This window comes from Lutjanus erythropterus, chromosome 16 (assembly GCF_056507025.1).
Source record: "Lutjanus erythropterus isolate fLutEry1 chromosome 16, fLutEry1.hap2, whole genome shotgun sequence".
Classification (NCBI taxonomy): domain Eukaryota; kingdom Metazoa; phylum Chordata; class Actinopteri; order Lutjaniformes; family Lutjanidae; genus Lutjanus; species Lutjanus erythropterus.
In genome coordinates this window covers 35,524,670-35,544,831 of record NC_139332.1, presented here as the reverse complement: position 1 = coordinate 35,544,831, position 20,162 = coordinate 35,524,670, and the positions used below count along the sequence as shown (strand labels likewise).

The window sequence follows — 20,162 nt, the reverse complement described above, 5'->3', positions numbered from 1 at the left end:
TCAACTCACGCAACTGTTCAACAAAACTTTTGAACTCATATTTTACAAGACATAAAGGTCAGATGTATCATTATGTTCCACAATAAATCGTTATTCTCATTTTTTTAAAAGAAATTCTCTGACTTCAGCTTCTTAAATGTGAATGTTTTCTGGTTTCTTTACTCCTGTCTGACAATAAAGTGGATGTTTTTGTGTGGTGCAAAAACATTTGAGGACATCATCTTGGACTTTAGGAAACAGATCAACATTTTTTTCCATATTTTCTGACTTTAATCAGTTAATGAAAATAATTTTTAGATGCAGTCCTAATTAAATCCACTGCTAACATATCCTTATATACTCAAAGAGGTTCTCATTGTGTACATGTTGAAGATACAAGATTTTTTTTAAACTATATCATAAAAGTTATAATAATTGACTGAAAATTGGGAATAAAACTCCCCAAAAAGATGGGGATTCCCTTCCTCCACAAACATGACTAATACATCTGACTCACTGAAGCTAAAATTAAATCCCATGAGTTCTTTTTCATCACAACAAACAAACTAGCCAATGACGAGCGAAGACAGCTGGTAAGAGAATTTGTCCTATCTCTGAAACTTAAGCTAAGCAGTCAGGAAATCTTTATGTAATGAGGCCCCTGGACCGCATGTCTAAGTGACCTAATGTGGGTTCAGTACAGCAGCCGTCAGCTGAAACAGTGGCGAGACAAAATAGCTGTATCTAATCAAACAAAAAGGAGCTTAGACTTCAACAAAATCAGCTATTTCTGTAGGGAGGCAAAAATAAGAAGGCAGTACTCTCTCCTAGTTTCAAAGATCGTTGTCCCCATTAGCACGTAGACACAAAAACAGGAAAATAAGATCCAAGATGAAAAATGCTAAAGTTACCCTTTAACATAAACAAAAACTGCACATAGTTTTTAAGTGACGTTTGAAGTGCGTTTGTATTTATAGTCATATGAGTGAGTCATATGAACACCTTCACCACCAATTCCAACCTTGATTCATGGATGCTTTCTACAGTTCAGGGGATTATTCCCACAGAGGCTCTCTGATATTGAGATTAGCTTTTATGACAAACGTCTGGCTCCTGTCACAGACTCTGACCTCATCCTTAACTCAGCCAGTGACGAGATCAGCCCTCTCACATCCTAAAAATATATAACAAGAATAACAGAAGTGGAACCAGTTTCACAATGAAAGGGCCCATCCCATGAGCACCATTTCCAAGGTAACAATCTGTGATGCCAGCAGGCACCGACTGGCCTCATTTACAGCATTTTCTTTTTTCAGTGTTGGGAAACCTCGCAGTAGTATGGGCCAAGCTCCAAATCCTAAACCTCCTTTAATGCTGCTTTTTCACCGGGCCCTCCTTGTGTGGCCTTTTCAAACTTTTCACACGCAGCGTGGCGTGATGCCAAGGTGTCCCTGCATGACGTTACCAGCAGGGTTTATTCCAGACAAACCCCTTTCAGAGACAGGGGAGATATTATGCAACTGTTTTTACAGGCTGCTGTTGCTATGGTACAGTTTTACAAATAACCTCCTGCAACACAAAATTAAATGCCAAATTGGTGCTGTTCAAGAAAAAGTGCTATTGCAAGCCAAGGCCAACATCTTGCCCTTGTGAAAGTAACCTCTGATATCTGCAGCAGACTTGGAAAAACCTTCACACACTTTTGATCATGTTGCATGAGATACCATGACTTCCTTTGATTTCTCACGGAGTGTGGGAGTGATTACAGTATTTATAATTACTGTGAGAAGTTTGAAGTGTGATTAAACTTTTCAAAACTCAACACAAGATCTATTCTCCTTGCCTCCCCAAAGACAACCACCATCTCCTGACCTACAGTTAGATACGCTTCTTCCTCCAAGGGCAACAGCATAGTTCCAGATACTTTTCATGAAGGATGGAAGCTGAGCAGGGACAAACATGTCAACATATTCAAGAAAAGCACAGATAGTGCAAGTGTTTCAATTAAAATAAACACCTTGATGTCTTAAAGAGGATTTTAAAAAGCAAAAACTTCCAATAATTTCCATTAACAGCTTATGTTTTGTTTCCTTTTTTCTCTCTTTAGCCTGGAAATGCGATCAACAGCCGTCTGAATCTGACAGCAGAGGAAGGTGAGGAGGTTCCATTGTTCCTTAAAGGTTTTCAGATCATGACCAAAGACTTTCTTCTTAAGGTTGTCAGACCAAAACAAACAGGCATGTCAGCCCATCAGACTCCACTGACAAATACGTTAAATTATCGTAAAACACACTTCTTTCAAACTTGACAGAAACAACACAGTATCGACAGTTTTCCCCAATGAAATGTCCATTCTTCACTGTTTTGTATGTCCATTTCACGTTAATGAGAGTTCAGATTAATGCCGAATTTTTGCAATATGAGTAAGTGTCTTTTTATGAGTTGTAAGAAATCATGAATAATCTTGTAGAAGGTGTAGATGTTTCGAACTATTAAACTGAGCAAAATGTTAATGGAGTTTGGCAGGCAGTGAGACAGACAGTCACTGAATTCATCATCCAGAGTGTGTATTTTCACGTGATCGATTTACAGTTGAGGACTCATTGCTTGTTAGTGTCAGTTTTACTTCACTTCAACCACAGATTGTGTGTTAAACAGGCCTGCATTTCTCATTTCTGCACTTGCAATGGCTACATACTGCTTCTGTAAAATGTTGTCATTATTTTTTTCCATTGCATGCAATATCACAAGCTAATACACCTTGAGGAAACTGACTGCCTTGATCAGTGTGTGACCTTTTTCAAAAATCTTTGACTTGTGTGTCAGTGTCGCCACAACATTAGCTGTGATGCATCATAATGACACAGATTCTGAGTGAACTGCACCTTTTGTCTTTCAGAGTCCGCCGCAGAGAAGAGGCACATGTTGTTTGGTCGTCCTCGGATGTTGCAGCGCAACCAGAGTTACTGTATCCTCCACCAGGAGGGGTTCATCAGCGCCTACAGCCACAACGCCCTGATGCCTCTGTGGAGCTCCTTCACCATCGACAAGCCAGTGAGTGTGCCAGTAATGAAAAAAAGATTCAAATGTGTGAGTTTCATACTAGAAATGTGTTAAATCTGAATCCTATGAGCATACACATGGTGATACCATGTTGATGTTTGAGGTGCAAAGTCAGGACTTGCATGTGTCTTCTAAATCAGTTTGCAGTTACACAATGCATTCAAAACTGTCAGTTTATGTGAAACAGGTTACACTGAAGAGTTTTTCCAAATACAGGACAACAGCATGGAATTAAAACACAAAACAGCAACACATACCTCTCTTTTGGAGTGTCTGTGAGAAAAGGTGTTTTTCAAAAAACTAGAAATGGTATAAAATGTCTTCAGGAGCCGCCTGCGCTGATTCTTATTAACTGATTTACCATTTCAGAAACAATCAGCTCCTCCAGGGCAGGGAGCAGGACTTTCTGAGTAAATTGCAGCAGTAATTCTTCAATATGTGACTAACATAGAAAACATACTGGACTGGAACATGTAGGTCATGTTGACATATTCAGTATATTTTCACATCTTATTTTGACCAAACCAGAGCTGGTGATTCCTAGAACAGTGGAAAGATGAACTAAATAGTATAAAAATTTGATAAACTTAAAACAAAATATGACCTGTGGTGTCCATCAGTGTTTCGTCAATTTTAGTACTGTGATTAAGAGACTAATTATTTATGCAAACTAATGCATGTTGCATAACTTGATACTCAAAATTTGTGTCTCTTTCTCGAAATCATGACCGGGTTACTCTACACTCGACTGTGTTGCGAACCCTTTTAGATCCCAGCAGAGAATGTAGCTGTAGTTCACTGAGAATCTGCACTTAAATGAGCATTTTCCTTCTCGATCCGAACAAACAGCCCTGTCTGAAAAACAATTTGACACACATGCTGTTTTCATTTGAAAAAGCACAAGAAATTTCTTTTTTAATTTGATACCACATATGTGGCATGTGTGGCGGTTTAGCTTCAACATTGACTTGATTTTGAAAAAACAAAAAGAAAAACACCATAACTAGCACAAAAACTGCTGTAAATTGTTAAGAGTTAATTAATCTCAGCCTGCTTAAAAGAAAGAGGAATTAACTTCAGGTCAAATTTATAACAAACGTGATCTGTGGCATTTCTCTCTGTTTGCTTCCTGAGTCAATATTTAGAGTCAGACAACAGATACTTCACTGGATAACACCAGGCTTTCAAAATAAAAGAGAAATGTCACTCACTTTACCCCACAACGCTACATTAGAACAAGATTAGTATGGCAGTGAGTTGTGTTTTTAGTTATACATGGAAAATTCTCGACCCGGTCGGTCCGCTCTACTGACTCTTCTCTACTGCATATTACAAATCATTACGCATTAACAGTCAATTCCCTCGAATCACACTCAAAAACTCTCATACAGTTTTTAATTACAACTATCTCAAAACCTTGAAAAGTAAAATCAAAGCTATCTGCATAAAATTTCAAATATCAAAAGAAAATGTGCTGTGAATGAAGTAGGGGCTCGACTGTTGATCTGGAACTGTGTCTGGAGCTGATATGAAATTTTCCTGTCCTTTAAGCTAAACCTCGACCCACTGCCACCGGTGACATCAGACTGTTTGAGGGCTGATGTCAGACTTCCAGCATCCCAGAGTCCCAGGTGTAACCAGTATGACGCAGCCGGGAATGTGATCCACGCCTTCTTGTACCCACCCAGTACGTTTTAGTCCCCACCCGATATCGCAACGTGTTTATCAAACACATCAACACAACACATTTCCCTGAAACTCAGCAGCTGAAGCCCTTTCATGTAGGAGAGAAGAAGAGCCGGATGTGATGGTTCAGACACACCGTCTTCAATATCTGATTTTTCTTGGTGAGCAGGCTCACTTGGCATTAATGCCTTTCCCAGCTCACACTGGAGACACACGCTTGCAGTAAACAGACTATTTACTGTCATGGATCATTAAGATGATGATTCACTGGTCCTGCTTATTTTTGGAACAAGGGTCCTTTCAGTCTGCCTGCATCGATGAACCTGATATACAACTACCACACTGAATTCTCAAGCAATATTTCATTGCCACTTTTCATATAATGTAAAAACAGGTGCTTTATGGTAGGGGCATATTTTTCACAGTAAAAACTTTAGTTCCAGTATAACTAAAACTATTTTCTGATTCCCACTGATATACAGACACAATTGGCTCATGTCATTTCCTCAGTAACATCATTAACTGTGTAAGTTGTGACGTATTTGCCACAGATGCACAAACTGGCTTGATGCTTATGCAGTGTTTGTTTTCAGCCAAAGGTGGGCGTGGTTGTGGGACATGACGTATGGCTGCTCTCATCTATTACAAACCAGGACCTATTTGCTGGGTGATGACAACACTAACCACATCATTTAGTGGAGTGAAACCGTTTTGTTTCTGCAGTAGAATCTACCAGAACTACTTTCCTTCCTGTTAGAAAGGTCTGTGAATTATCTTGAAGAACTGGGTCATGATCTCTGGCAAGACCACTTCCTGCTGAATTTTTCAAATTAATTTTTGTGGCTCTTTCAGCACCAAAGGCCCTGTGACATTTGATGGATAGATTGGTAGATGGATAGAAAGAGTTTTGGAGCCAAATGACCTGGTGATGTTTGTCACGGTTAACTTTGTGAAACAGTCATAATTTGATGTGGTTTAGATGACAGAGCCACTTGATTAACCTTTATCAAAAAAGTTACGGTTTGTGTCCAGATATATTATCCAGGCAAATTCCTTGTGTGTGGAAACAAGGGATACTCAATTCTTTGGAAACATTTGAAAGAGTTTATCCAACACACACAGAACAGAACACAGAAATGTTGGAATGAGTCATTCATTCACCAACCGTAACCATTTATCCTTGAAGGATCTCAGGGGTGCTGGAGCTTATCCCAGCTGACACTGGGGGAAAGGCAGGTTACACCCTGGCAAGTCGCCAGGTCATCACAGGGCTGACACAATAGAGACAGACAACCACCAGTTAATCTATTGCACTGCATGGGAGAGAACCCACACATACATGGAGGAGAATTTGCAGAAAGGCCCGTCTCCCTCCGTTACTAAAAGCCTAATCTATCCCATCATACAACATTGGCATATCTGTCTCTCCTTCTTGGGAATAAAATGGCTGGGGGCCACCTGGCACCCTACTAGGGGCCAGATTTGGGCCCAGGGCTGAAAAGTTGAGTGCCACTGGTGTAAATCTAGATGGCAATAAACCTGACTGTGAAGTTAACTATGTGTAAAATAAACACTAACATTAGTTTTAGATGGAAAACAAACTGCGGTCTTCTCATGTTTTTGTTTGACCTCGACTTTGTTGCTGTTTATGCTGCATCACCTGGCAGTTTTGACTGACTGACTGCATGACTCAACACAGACTAAATGGCATGTGTTGTAACAACATTTGGAATGACATTGGCGTGTTAGTCATTTTACTTTTGCTGAGGCCAGGCTGGATATCCCAGGAGGCCTTCAGAAACACTGCTGTCTGAACGGATGTATTGTCCTTCCATGGTCTCCGGTGTCTGTGGTTTTGTTGGACACAAATTTAGTAACGCCCCGTATTAAGAGCACGCCACTTTTAAGGACATTTTGTGTGTTGTGTCTACACATTTTAAAGGGACTCCCAAATCAAAAACATACATTTATCCTCTGGCCTGTAGTGCTATTTATCCATCTAGATAGTTTGGTGTCAGTCAGCTGTTGAGATGTCTGCCTTCTCTACAATATAATGGGACATAATGGTACTCTTTTTTTTGTTTGTTTGTTTTTTGTTTTGGGACTCGGAGCCCCACAAACCAACACCAGTGTTTTTTTTTCCAAAAATCATGACCCCCCAGAGTTTGTTGCTGTTTAAACTGCATCACCTGTTTTTTGGGGGGTTTTTTGCTGTTTGACTATCTGCATGAGTCAATACTGATTAAATGGGATGAAAAAAAGGTGTTGTTCTAACATGCAAGTTGGCTAGTCATATGCCTTTTGATAAGAGCAGGCTGGATATCCCACATTTTATAAAACAAATGACACAGCCAACGCATATTTGAATATTAGCAGGAGTTCTTGTATCCTTTCCCGTATTCAGTTTTCCAATAAAACCAAATGTTTCCTTGCTGCTATGTCTGAAAAAATGAGAAAATGCATGCAAAACCATTGACCTGGTTACTTTTAGCCAAAGCTGAGCAGAAAATCTTGATTCACAAAACTAGAATTTAAAGTTTATCAAAAGTTTGATGCATCAGTCATATCAGAACTGGGGAGTATTTCTAAGAGCAAAGATGTTTTTGCCCTTCCCCAGCTTCAGCAAGAATTCAGCCCGAACACCTGCCAGATTTTTAAAGTGCCTGCCCTTTTCCAAACTGTTTCTGAGAATGACTTACCAGATGCTTCTTTGTGACAAACCTCTGACGTGTCAGGTTATCCTGCTCTGAAAATACACTCACTTCAACATATAACTGTTACTTTTACTTTTTTAGGATGCAGTTCCTTTGCTGCAGGTTCCAGTAGAAACATCAGATACAGCAGCTGGGCCAGTGGGCCCCCGCTTCCAACTGTGATGACTACACGCAGGGCTTCATGCTCAAATTAACAATAATCAACTTTCAAATGAAGCTTGCTGATAAATTTTTCAATCTGTACTTTATTTATGATAACTGATCATAAATGACCATGATATATCAGCGGTTACGGAAACATGCTAGGCTGAAACAATGCTAAGTGATAACATTTGCTGATAAGATTCCACTGAACACCACATGAAGTCCCCTCTGATTACGTATTGCATCTGATTAGCTGCACAGAACTGAGGCTTTTTGCAAAATCTTATTTGTCCTCATGTGACCGTTAGAACACGACGCAGCAGGTCAGAATGATTGAAACAGGCCTTTTTTATATCTGTAATAAATCAGTTTTCATAATCTCAGCCAGCCCACTGCACTGCACTACAGATAAAAGAGGGAATGTCTACTTCATGTGCCAGAGGTGTTGAATTCTTTCATAGAGGATGTGCATTGTGAGTCATTTTTGGTGAACATAGAGGCATCATTTTTCAGGATGCTTTAAGGTTTTTTAATAGATAATATATTTTAATACTTGTAGGCCTAAAGGTGGTCATACTGGTCTGTTCTCAAGCCCAGTGAGAGGATGCAGCAGAGTGACATTAAGGATTAACTCTGCACATCTGTAAAATACTTTGATGAGTCAAGTCATGTCAGATTTATTTATGAAGCACGTTAAAAACAGCGCACGCTGATCGCAGTGCTGTACACACCAGAGCAGGTCCATAAAGCCACAAATAAATAAAAGAAATAAAAGAAACACTGACATAAACATCACTGAGTGAGTTTTGAGCCAGGACTTAAACAGAAAGTCAGTGGAGGGGGTAGATCTGTTCTCAAGATCTTTTAAACAGAAATGACTTGATTTTGAGGAGACTGGCTTTTGCATTAAAGGGATAGTTCACCCAAAACTGAGAATTCCTTCATTATCTACTCACCCTCATGCTGACTGAAGGTCAGATTTAGTTTTTTCAGTCCACAAAACACTGCTGGAGTTTGACAGGAAAACAGCGTCGCACAGTCAGATAGTCTGTCAGATATTTCAGATATGATTCAGCTGTGGCAAGTTTAGAGTAGATTGGGCCAGTCTTGTAGTCAGAACTAAGTTTGAAACATAAGATCTATTTAGAGAGAAAATAACTCACATAAAAGTCAACAGACTTCACGAGGATCCTTTATAGCATCATGAGGCAGTTCCACATTTTATTTTTACAAGTTGAGTGAAGTTCATCCAATAATGTCTCTTTTTATGTTCTTGCAGATCTGAATGTGACAGTAGACCAACAGTATGATGCACTGCTAATGAGTAACGTGGTGCCAATGTACCCAGAGTTCAAGAGTAAGTTTCTGGTTAATATCACTTCGAAAAACTAAACTGCACAACTCACCTTTTCACCTTTAATTCCGTCTTCTCTCCTCTCCCCTTTTAGAGATCTGGGACTACTTCCACTCCACCCTATTAAAGAAATATGCTTCTACTTACAATGGGATTAACGTAATCACAGGGCCAGTGTTCGATTACAACTATGACGGCCAGTATGACACTCCAGACCAAATTCAGCAGTAAGTTTAACTTTCTGGTAAAGGGTTATACTAACCTTTTCTTTTCCAAGACAAATAGCTTTGGTTTCTGCATATCTCTGAGGTTTCACGCCAAAGGATTTCTTTTTTTTTTTTAATTTCTGCTTTATTTTACGAGAAAATCTAATTTAAATAAGAGACGTGCTTTCTCTCATGTGCTTTCTCCCATTACTTAAAATCTAACCACAAGATAAGAGTTCTTTCAGGAACTCATCATCTTCAGCTTCATCATCAGCTTGTGTGCATGAGCTGTTCTTACGCAAATATAATATGTTATGTTGTGCTTGGAACATATCTTTTTACCACGGTTTTTTTTTTAAAGACACAATAATTCTGTTAAAGAAAAGTTCCCATTTCTGAGAATTATATAAGCCTCTCCCCACTACCTTGTAAAATCTGGAGGATTATGATACAACACAGTGGAAAAAACGAGAAATGTTTTAGTTCGGAGACTTGTGCTGACCCATCCCTTACAAAGACTCTTTATGCTGTGTTTTCCTCTTATTTGTCACCTGTCTGGATGTATTGGTTATACGATTTCTCCACAGTGTTCCCAGCTTTCACCAGTTGCAGGCCTGGCCAGACCCCAGCCCGTCCCAGCCCTTGGCAGGACATTAAAAACTGGACTTTGATGCTATGACATGTTTTTTTTGTTTTTTTTTTGGCTCCTCCAGACAAAGCCCAATTGAAGACGACATGAGCACAGATAAACTGATTATAGCTGCTTGACGTTCGTGCCGGGTTCCTTGCGTAGGCAGAAAAGGCAGACAGGGAAACTTTATTTGACCTGGTCCCTTCAACAACAAAGGAATTTAAAGTGCTGTATGAAAGACATGAAAAGACATGACTAAAAAACCCCTTTTACACTGGACAAAAAAACTCACACCTTTGACTGAGATCTGGCTTTTGTCCTCAGGGGGAAAGGGACGATCGTCATTCATTTCCCGGTCAGATGATGTGTCTTTACCAGCTCCACCTCTGATCAGCAGTGACGTTAACACCCAGGTGGACATGCTAATGCTAATGTTCCCTTTCCAGGGTGTTTTTATACACATGCTGACTGTCTCGACACACTTTGACTCGCTGCACCCACTTGGTAGTGTCTGTTCAACTGATGCACACTTGTCTTTTCATTTTTAAATTCTTCACAATAAAAGTCAGAAAAGTCAGTGTTTTCATCAGCAGTTCTTCTTCTTCTTCAGATCAGACTGACAACTGTTTGTTGCTAATATTCATGTGAGAGTTTAATACTGCACAGACCTTCAATCCTTTTCTTCATTTTAGTCTAGTTCAATAATGTTGCAGCAGATCAGAGATGTATTCTTACGGTGATAGGAAGCTGATTTTGTAATCATCTTATCCTTGACATTATCCTGAATTTGAATAATTGGTCATATTTTAGTACAAAGCCTCCTTTTTTTCTGATCTGCTGACCTAAATCGACAACCCTGCCGTGTCGGGATAATGCATCAAGTCGATCTGAGTGAAGCCAAGTCAGCATGTTTATAGAAAAAAAAAACTTGAGTGGGAAGAAATCCCTAGTCAGTTCCAACATCTGTGGAAATACTGAAAACAGAAGAGTGGAGGCTGCAACAGATTAAGGATTTTCTTAAAAGAATAAACATGTTCAACTCACACATTTGCCTGGAATGTGGACGTTTCATCGAACGGTAGCTTGTCATGTATGTTAGGGGGATAGAAGGGGGGTCTTTATGACTGTTCTGTGTGTTCCTGCACCTTGATCATCTAAATTTCCCTCTTTGTGATATAAAGTTTGCCTTGACCTTTGTTGCTGAATATGCCTCTATGTGTCTTTGTGTGACTCAGGTTTGTGTCTGGCACAAACATCCCCATTCCCACACATTACTTTGCGGTGATGACCAGCTGCAGGGACTCAACTGTAGCGGTGACTGCCTGCGTTGACGAGCTGCAGACTGTGTCCTTCCTCCTGCCTCACAGGCCCGACAACTTGGAAAGCTGTAAAGTAAGGAAGTGCAATGTTGATGTTTGTCTGCCTCCTCTTCCTTGAACCACCTCACACTGAGCCAGACAAACACACTGAAACTCTTTGTATGGCTTTGTACGAAACTCACTCCCAGAGGCTGCCTGTCATGCTTGCTGGCCGGGAACAAAGCAGCAAACTCTTCTGTTTTATTGTAGCATGGTGACGCCATTCCCATTTACCGAAACACAGGAGGAGGCACATGAACGTAATAGAAGAGAGGCAATTGTTTAAAGGTCAGCGTGTACGATGTAGTGGCAGAATTTAACAGAAATGCAGAATTATATTCATAAGTGTGTTTACATTTGTGTATAAACACCTAAAAATAAGAATCAGTGTTTTCGTTACCATAAAATGAGCCGTTTATATCTTCAGAGGGTGCAGGTCCTCTTCCATAGAGGCCGCCATGTTGAACCGCCATGTTTCTACAGTAGCCCAGCCTACACGCTTGGAAGGGGAGGGTGAGACGAGGGGTCCCTCACCTCTAGATGCCACTAAATCCTACACACTGCTCCTTTGAGTCAGTGGTTCTCGAATAGGGATCTGTGGCAACAGGGATTGTGAAAGAATAATTCCTTTAAATTATAATGAGATCAAAAAATATCTAGATATTTATTTTACTGAAGGGTTCAATATAGCCTGCATTTATTCTAACATTTTTATAGCCCTGGGCTCAGCCTATTATTGGTCTGGCCTGTTTTATATTTTCTATATATTCTATATTTTATTGTACATAGAAGATAATCATAAATCACAATTATGTATACACTAAAAGTGAAACACACTCTATTCTGTGCTGACATGATGCAAATACTGTTCATACATGTTGAATATCTTTCTAACACATTTCTCTTGTGTTGTTGTCTTGTTTGATAACTAAGTGGAAGAATAAAATAAGGCTTTGTTAGATTATGCTAAGAGACATACATGAGGGGATTTCTGGTAAAAAAAAAAAAAAATACAGCTCTTTCAACTATTTTTTGTCTCTTATTGTTTTGTGTGGACAGAGTACAGAAGCTGAGTCTCTCTGGGTCGAAGATCACATGTGGTTCCATCAGTCGCGGGTCAGAGACGTCGAGTGGATCGCAGGATTGGACTTTTACCAGGGCAGCAGTCGACCACTCCCGGAGCTGCTGAAGGTGAAGACCCGCCCCACGGCTGCTATTCAACGAAAACAATGAAACTTCAACTTTCAAAAACAAACAAACAAAACAAACAAAAAAAAAAAGAACGAAAAGAAATCACCACAATTAATATTCAGTAATTATAGTGTTATTGAGTAAGTAGCTAGTCTTTAATCGTGTTGTGTCACTTTGTCAACACTGACCACAACACATTCTTTATTTATTTACTTTCAAATTTTAAACTGTTAATTTTATTTTTGTATTATTACATACCCATTTTCATGATTTGTACCCTCGTGATTTATTATCAGTATTTTTCTATAAAATGCATTTGAAGGGTTGTTTCACACAAAATTCAAATGAGATGAAATGGGACTTTCTGCAGGACACTTAATACAATAAGAGATGATCACACACTTTTTTCCAATATGGGAAATATTGGGGAATTTTGCAGCTTTTTTTGCCTGTATATTAAATAATATAATGTATATTAATAAGTAAAATTGCATTGTGTCTTTTTTATTGTAAAAAACACAAAAATTAGACACACAGAGAAAAGGTGGATTTAAATGAAAGCCAGCATAGTTTAGTAATTGTGTGTAGTACTGTATCCAACGTTACTTATGCTTTTTGAATCAGCCACTTTCTTAAGAAATTACATTTTCTAGGCCTGTGCACTGCATTTGATTAAATCCAGGTTTCCCCTTTTGGTTTGTAGTCCACGCATTTTACCACAAAAGTCTGAGTTTACCTCACACTAATCACAACATAAATGTCCTCAAAACGTTCTGAATGAGAGAAAGTCTTAACAAACTGCATGAAAGGAAAGTTTAAGTATGATTCAACCAAAAATATATTTTTTTTAGTGCAGGGATTTTGTGAAGACAAAGGGGTGAACCTCATGAGTTACAACAGAAAATCTCACATTTATTACTCATGAAAGTCCCCCCCACCCACACACACACACACACACACACAAAGAAAAATTCGGAGCTATCCATGCCACTTGTATATGAGTCAGCATGAACTGGCTCTATATAACTGTTGGCAGTGATTGACATGAATTCAAAACCAAATCACTTAAGTATCACTTCAAACAGATTACTTTAATTTTTCTTTTTCTTTTCAACATGAATGTTGGAAATGATGAACTTAAACATGTCAGCATTGAAGTTAAACAGTTTCTGGTTGATTGTGGACACACTGAACCCTCTGGAGGATGTCTCACATAAAAAGACATGAAGACATGAAACTGTGGCATTACCGGTTTGTGTATTTTTCAATGTTGTGACATGTTTATGAGGTGAGAACAGCTGAAAGAGTTTCTGTCGCAGTTTTGAGGGAGGCCATGTCGTCGAACAGAAGGGCGGAAAATTCTGCGCATCTCTGCAGAAACCATATTGATAAATGAATGCACTAATTAGAATTCCAACCACAGCTGATTGCAATTTCAGCTGAAAATCTACCAAGATGTCCTGTTTACGATACGATATACTTTATTTTAATTTGTTTTGGACTCAAATGCTGCACGCAACATGCCTCCACAGTGTGATAAAACAAACAACATTATAAATAAATTGCACATAATCCACATTGCACATTTCAAGATAATGCACATACAAATACATAACACATATTGCACATACCCTGTGAAAAAAACACTGTGAAACTATTGCACAATCCCTGCAGCCTCAAACAGCACTATTTAAAAAGTTTAATGGGGGTAGGAACAAATGAACTTTTAAATCAGTTTACAGTGGGGAGTATCGTCTGCCAGAGGGCAAAAGCCCATATTCTACATGCAGGATAATATCCTCTGAACCTGCCGAAGAACAGACTGCTCATAGATTGACTGGAGGGGCTGGTACTCGTTTCTCCCTATCACCTTCATGGCTGTGTGTATCAGACGGGCCAGCTTAGATTTTAGTTGTACGGTAGGTTTCCAAATCATGCTGGCATGCCATATCTGACCACACTTCCAAATACAGCCTGATAGAATAAAAACATAATAATAATAACAAAAAGCTTTTTATACTTTAGATTTGTTTCGGGGGTCATCTTGGCTTTCTTTTTAATGACATGCTGAAAGCATGAGAATCAGCACCTCGAAGTTCAAAGAGGCCATGAGTTCCTGCCTCAAGTGAAGGAGTTCAAGTATCTTGGGGTCTTGTTCACGAGTGAGGGGAGGATGAAGTTAGAGATTGACAGACGGATAGGGGCAGCGGCAGCAGTATTGCGGTCGTTGCACCGGTCTGTCGTGGGAAAGAAGGAGCTGAGCCGCAAGGCGAAGCTCTCGATTTTCTGGTCAATCTATGTTCCTACCCTCACCTATGGTCATGAACTTTGGATCATGACCGAAAGAATAAGATCTCATGAGTTTCCTCCGCAGGGTGGCGGGGCGCTCCCTTAGAGATAGGGTGAGGAGCTCTGTCACCTGGGAGGAGCTCGGAGTAGAGCCGCTGCTCCTCCATGTCGAGAGGAGTCAGCTGAGGTGGCTCGGGCATCTATATCGGATGCCTCCTGGGCGCCCGGTGTTCCAGGCATGCCCCACTGGGACGAGGCCCCGGGGAAGACCCAGGACACACTGGAGTGACTATGTCACTCGGCTGGCCTGGGAATGCCTTGGGATCCTTCCGGAAGACCTGGAGGAAGTGTCCGGGGAGAGGGAAGTCTGGGCGTCCCTGCTCGGATTGCTGCCCCCGTGGCCCGGCCCCAGATAAGCGGAGGACAATGGATGGATGGACATGCTGAAAGCAGACAGACAGCAGACAGTGCTAAATTTGTCTTGTGTCTAAAACCACTTGTTCCCAAAGTCAGTGTTCCTGACATAGTAAACAGAACCAGTTCCATTTGATGGTCAACATGCTGAAACAGTGGAAAACCTTAAATACTGTGACACATTTCTAGACTCCTGGTCTGATCTGTCCTCCGCAGGGCTGCAAGCCTCACCAGCAGCGTTTCAGAACCATTACAACAGTGGAGCATTTTGCCTACCTGGTTATGATTTTGTGCTTCTACCATGGATAAACAGGCCACATGGTTAAATAGTTTCTTTTCTGTTTGTCTTTATGATCGTGAGTCTGCACAGGGTCTTTTATTTTGAAAATTAAACAGATTCTCCCTGCCTTTTCTTTGTCTGACTTCCTGCCCGTTCAGTCTGCTCTGTGCTAATTGACACGGCATCCATCAAAATGATGTGCCGAGACGCCACTGGTGGAATCACAAGCATTGTTGCAGATCGGCTGCAATCAGCTCCAGCTGACGTGACGCAGACGTAATGCAACGCAGCCACGCCTGATGGAATTTAGCCGTAAAAATAAACTTTCTAAGATTGAGTCGGTGGTGAGTAAGATAACTGGCAAACCCCAGAAGACTTTAACCCAACTTTTTACAGGGAGAACGAGGAAGAAGGCAAGGAGCATCCTGACAGATCGCTCTCATCCTCTCTCCCACCAATTTGAGCCTTTAAGCTCTGGAACGTGAAACAGAGCTCCTCTGGCAACTGCTGACTTAATATGAACTGCTTTTAGTGCTTAATGGTTCATTTATGCCTTTATGCTTTTTTTATGCTATTGTCCACGAGGTTAGAAGGGTTATGATATTATTACCAAGATAAAACAAAAAACATCTAAATTCCCCTTCAACTACACTCCAGTCTGTAACAACAGCCCAGCTCTTGTTATAAGTTGTTCATAACAGTTCACTTTAACACACAACTGCAGACAAGGCAAGTGGTGTCATTGCTTTTGTCAACATCACTGTCTCCAGTGTGGCGGCTGTGCTCTGATGGCTTTACTACAAAGGAAGCTTAACACAGCCAGGCTTTCTCTGCATGAGCTGACTCAACCAAATCTAAAACCCCAGTCAGAGATAACAGGTATCATGATGATGGTTATCAGCTTGCTTGGATAACTCAGGCTTTTTCAGGCGCTGTGCACAATAGGGTTGCAAAAATTTGATGTGTCATTTGACTTTTGCGAAGCGATCATGTGATGCCTACTTTAGTCAGGAAGAACAAGTCCTTATAATGGAGAACTATTAAGAATATTTAAAAAGTAATAAGCAAAAAACAAGAGTGTTGCGGCAAATAACACTGGTAGAAAATCAGTAATCAATGTGACATCTGCGCATTAAACAATTAAGCTTAATATAACATATTTAAACATGATACTGTCTCATAAATGGGATAGACTTATCAATGTGTAATGCCTATATTTTTAATAATGCATGGCCAGAAGCAGACAGGAAGCAGCAATAAAAGGCAGCTGAAATGCTTCAAGTGCAATCAATCATTTGCAGTAATGGGATTTCCACAGAAGCCCACTGCTCTTACAGTATGGTTGGGTGTTTTTTGTTTTGAGGGAAATACAGCCACACTTTCATTTGTTAAGCATTTTAACCAGCTTCACAGCAGCTGCTAGCTAACAAAGGGCTAACGTCATGTCACCTGCTGTCAGAGCCATGTACAGGGAGAGTTACAGCAATGTTGACAAGTGGTTTTGTGAAGCGTCTGTAACATCTGCACCAGATGTTGGCTGATTAAATCAACAGCTCAGACATGTGGCACCGAAATGAAGCAACCCAACCATCAGGGATGGGGAGTAATGGATTACATGTAACGTTACATAATCTGGATACAAAAGAAGGTAACTGTATTCCAGTACAGTTACAGATAAAATAGACTTAATCAGATTACAGATACATTTATGAAAAATGGGGATTGCCATTTTAAAACAAAGAACGATATCCCACCATGCACTGTGCACACAGAGCTGCCAATTCATTATCACAGCCTCTAGTGGAAAATTCACCATTTTTTGTCTTTATTTCTTTTATTGCTTTTTTTTATTGATTGAATTACACACAACAAAACAACAACAAAACTAACAATGAACATAAAACACTTAAAGCTTCAATCTATTATAAATTGACTTTTGACTTTATTTTATATCTATTTGAATAATCACTTGTTTTGAAAAAGGTCCAAATTCTCTGATTTCAGTTTCTTAAATGTGAATATTTTCTGTTTTTTTTCCTCCTCTCTGACAGTAAACTGAATATCTTTGAGTTGTGGATAAAACAAGACATTTGAGGACGTCATCTTGAGTTTTGATTAATTTTTTTCACCAATTTCAGACATTTTGTGGATCAAACAACTAATTGAGACACTCTACACTGTAACACATGCACTGTTTTATATCGAGGTAATCGAAAAGTAGTGTAATCAAGTTACATTACTTTAATATTGTGATACTTGGATTGTGTTAATGAAAAAGTAACTGTATCAGTACCCAGCCCTGTTTCATCAGCCCATCAGATCAACTGCAGCGATCGATCAAAAGCAGATTCCTTATGATTCCTTAAGTTTTTCCATTTAATAAAAAAACTTCCAAACAGGAGATACCTGTGTTTTCTTCACCTTTTAGGTGAGCAGGGCAGCAGCAGGTATGACAGAGACATTTTCTGCCCTAAATGGTGCACTGGGAAACCGTTTCTCATAGGAAATTTCTTTCTCTCAGTGCCAGAAATTAAAAGATGCAGGTGGAGGGGGATTATGAACAGATAGTCTGAACAAACCTGGTATTTTTCCCGGCATGATTCATCCAGAGCCAACAGTTCCTCCTAACCTCCTCTATCGCTCCACATCACATGAACTTTCAAACTGAAACTGCACTCACCCTGACCAGTAAATGTTTAATAAGGTTAAATAAAACCTGACAGCCAGCATCTCAGTTCATTGAACCAGTGCTGAGAGGCACTCAAGAAATTTGCTGTTGAAATTCACCAGAAACCAACCAACCCTCTCTCCTGGAAGTTATTACATTAATTTGTTTATCCATTTTGTAAGGAGGTGTGTAGAAACCTGTGAGTCACTTTCTCTGTGGATCCAAAAGTTAAAGATTCAAAGTGTGTCCATGTCCCACATTTGCAGGACAGTGTGTTGTGCATCCAAATACTTGCAATCTGTTTGGACGCTGTTCGTTGCCTGCGGCGATATTTGGGGTTTTAATAGGGCTACAGAAATAAAACATTATATAAAAAAAATCCTTAACATATATCGTATTTATCTCAAATCCAAACAGTACAGATGATTGTTTGGAATTAATCTCTATTCTTGTGTAATTATTCTTTTAGTAACACTTTCTTTTAGTAACGTTTCCAGTTTCATTTTCACTTCCTGGTTTCAGTTTTGGCTGTACAGAGCTGCGGTGTTTGCAGAAAATCAGATTAACTCTTAGAAGACAGTTGTAGGAGACAGTAAATACATGAATAAAAACACAGAGCCAAGCAGAAAAAAAATGTTTTATTTCCTGATATTTGTCAGCCAAGTGACATCAGCCTTTTCAGCTGCTGTCCTTTCAGCACAACTGGAGCTGTGCAGCTGTGAGAACAGCTGGTTCTGCAGCTTGGAGCCAGTGTGTGGACTGAACACAAGGCGGTTTGGTAACACTTACACCCTATTTATGTATCCACATGTTCCAGGGAAAAGAAGATCCACCCAGGTAATAAAATCCACATGTATGACCTCACATCATAGCTACAAATCACCTCTAAGATGTTTGTTTTTCAATTTAATTTAAAGCTACTACAAAGAGTTTTGAACTGGTTATGAAATTTGATAATTTAATATTGCAGAGTTTTAGACATATTGGCTGCAGAGTTGTGTCTCTCAGTATAATGGGGCTGAATGTCACTGCTGCTCAAAGCACCAAAACATATGAATAAATAAATAAATAAATAAATGTCTCCTTCCAAAAATCCTGACATGTTCATTCAAGATAATCCACAAACTTTGCTGTGAGCAAAGTAGTTCTACTGGAACTACTTTCTTTTCTACTAGAAAAGAAAGTAGTTCTACTGGAACTAGTTCCAACATGAAACTGCTCACAGCAAGTAATGAGCCGTTTTTGTTTTTCCCGGTAACGTTACAGTGAGCAGTATATTAGCCAGAAGCAGGAGGAGGATATGAGAGCTTATTGTATTAGCTGTAATTTTTTCAGGCTCTGTAAGTTTGACGAGGTGTGAGGACGGATGGTGTTACCTTCTCGATTTAACTGGATGTTTGCAGTAAGTGCTGACTGTTCATAAATGGAGTGGAAATTTTTCTGTCCGTCCACCCGAGGAGAGAGAATTTATTTATTCATTTCATTCTCCCCTCGTCATGTGACTCAGAGGCCTGGAGCTGAACCTGCTCATTTGAAATAAATCTCAAACATCAAATATGCCCAAAGTTGGAGCTCTAACCACACCAGGACATGGAGCCAAGTGTCTCATGTTGCTCTCACCTCTTTAGGTCACCCCAGATGGTCGTCTCCAACCGTACATCTGTGTTAGTCAGTGGGTGTGTGAATCAGACAGCAAGTAAAATGAAAACCATGGTCTGCTGAGTCGTATCTGTGTAATTTTAGTCAGTCAGTGACTGGCTGGTATTCCCCCTTCTTCAAGACAAATAGGAGATGAGACAGTTCTGTGAAAACAGGCAGAGGTGCCTGGCAGTCCAAATATACAGTGATGTCATCCATTCATTATTATCTTCCCATGAGCCTTCAGGAAATGCAGTTTTAACACAAGAGAAATTCTACACTATAAGTTAATTTCTTTCATAATAAAAAAAATACTCTAAAAAATACATCTTATTAAGTGATTATCAAAATAGTTGTTGATTAATTTAACCACCAATTCCCTAATAAATTAATTGTTGCAGCTGTAGTGTGCAGCCTATTTCTAATTTTTTTGTTTCCCAATTCCTTGTTTATTGATTTTATCTACTTCTGTATATTTTCCCTAATTATTATCTTTGTATTTATTTAATTCCTTATTTATTTCACTTTTTTCTTACTTATAAACTTA

The 20,162-nt window shown here is 39.6% G+C and overlaps 1 protein-coding gene across 1 annotated transcript in view; it reads left to right on the top strand.

Moving 5' to 3' along the window:
• LOC146313546 (venom phosphodiesterase CdcPDE) overlaps positions 1-12,686 on the top strand; it is a 59,671-nt gene extending 46,985 nt beyond the window's left edge. Inside the window, exons 19-25 of the mRNA XM_084738493.1 lie at positions 2,087-2,132; positions 2,879-3,033; positions 4,594-4,729; positions 8,866-8,943; positions 9,035-9,167; positions 11,013-11,169; positions 12,195-12,686. Coding sequence (XP_084594619.1) covers positions 2,087-2,132; positions 2,879-3,033; positions 4,594-4,729; positions 8,866-8,943; positions 9,035-9,167; positions 11,013-11,169; positions 12,195-12,368 — 879 coding nt within the window. The 3' untranslated portion in view covers positions 12,369-12,686. The remainder of the gene's footprint in view (positions 1-2,086; positions 2,133-2,878; positions 3,034-4,593; positions 4,730-8,865; positions 8,944-9,034; positions 9,168-11,012; positions 11,170-12,194) is intronic.
• The last annotated feature ends 7,476 nt before the right edge of the window (positions 12,687-20,162 follow it).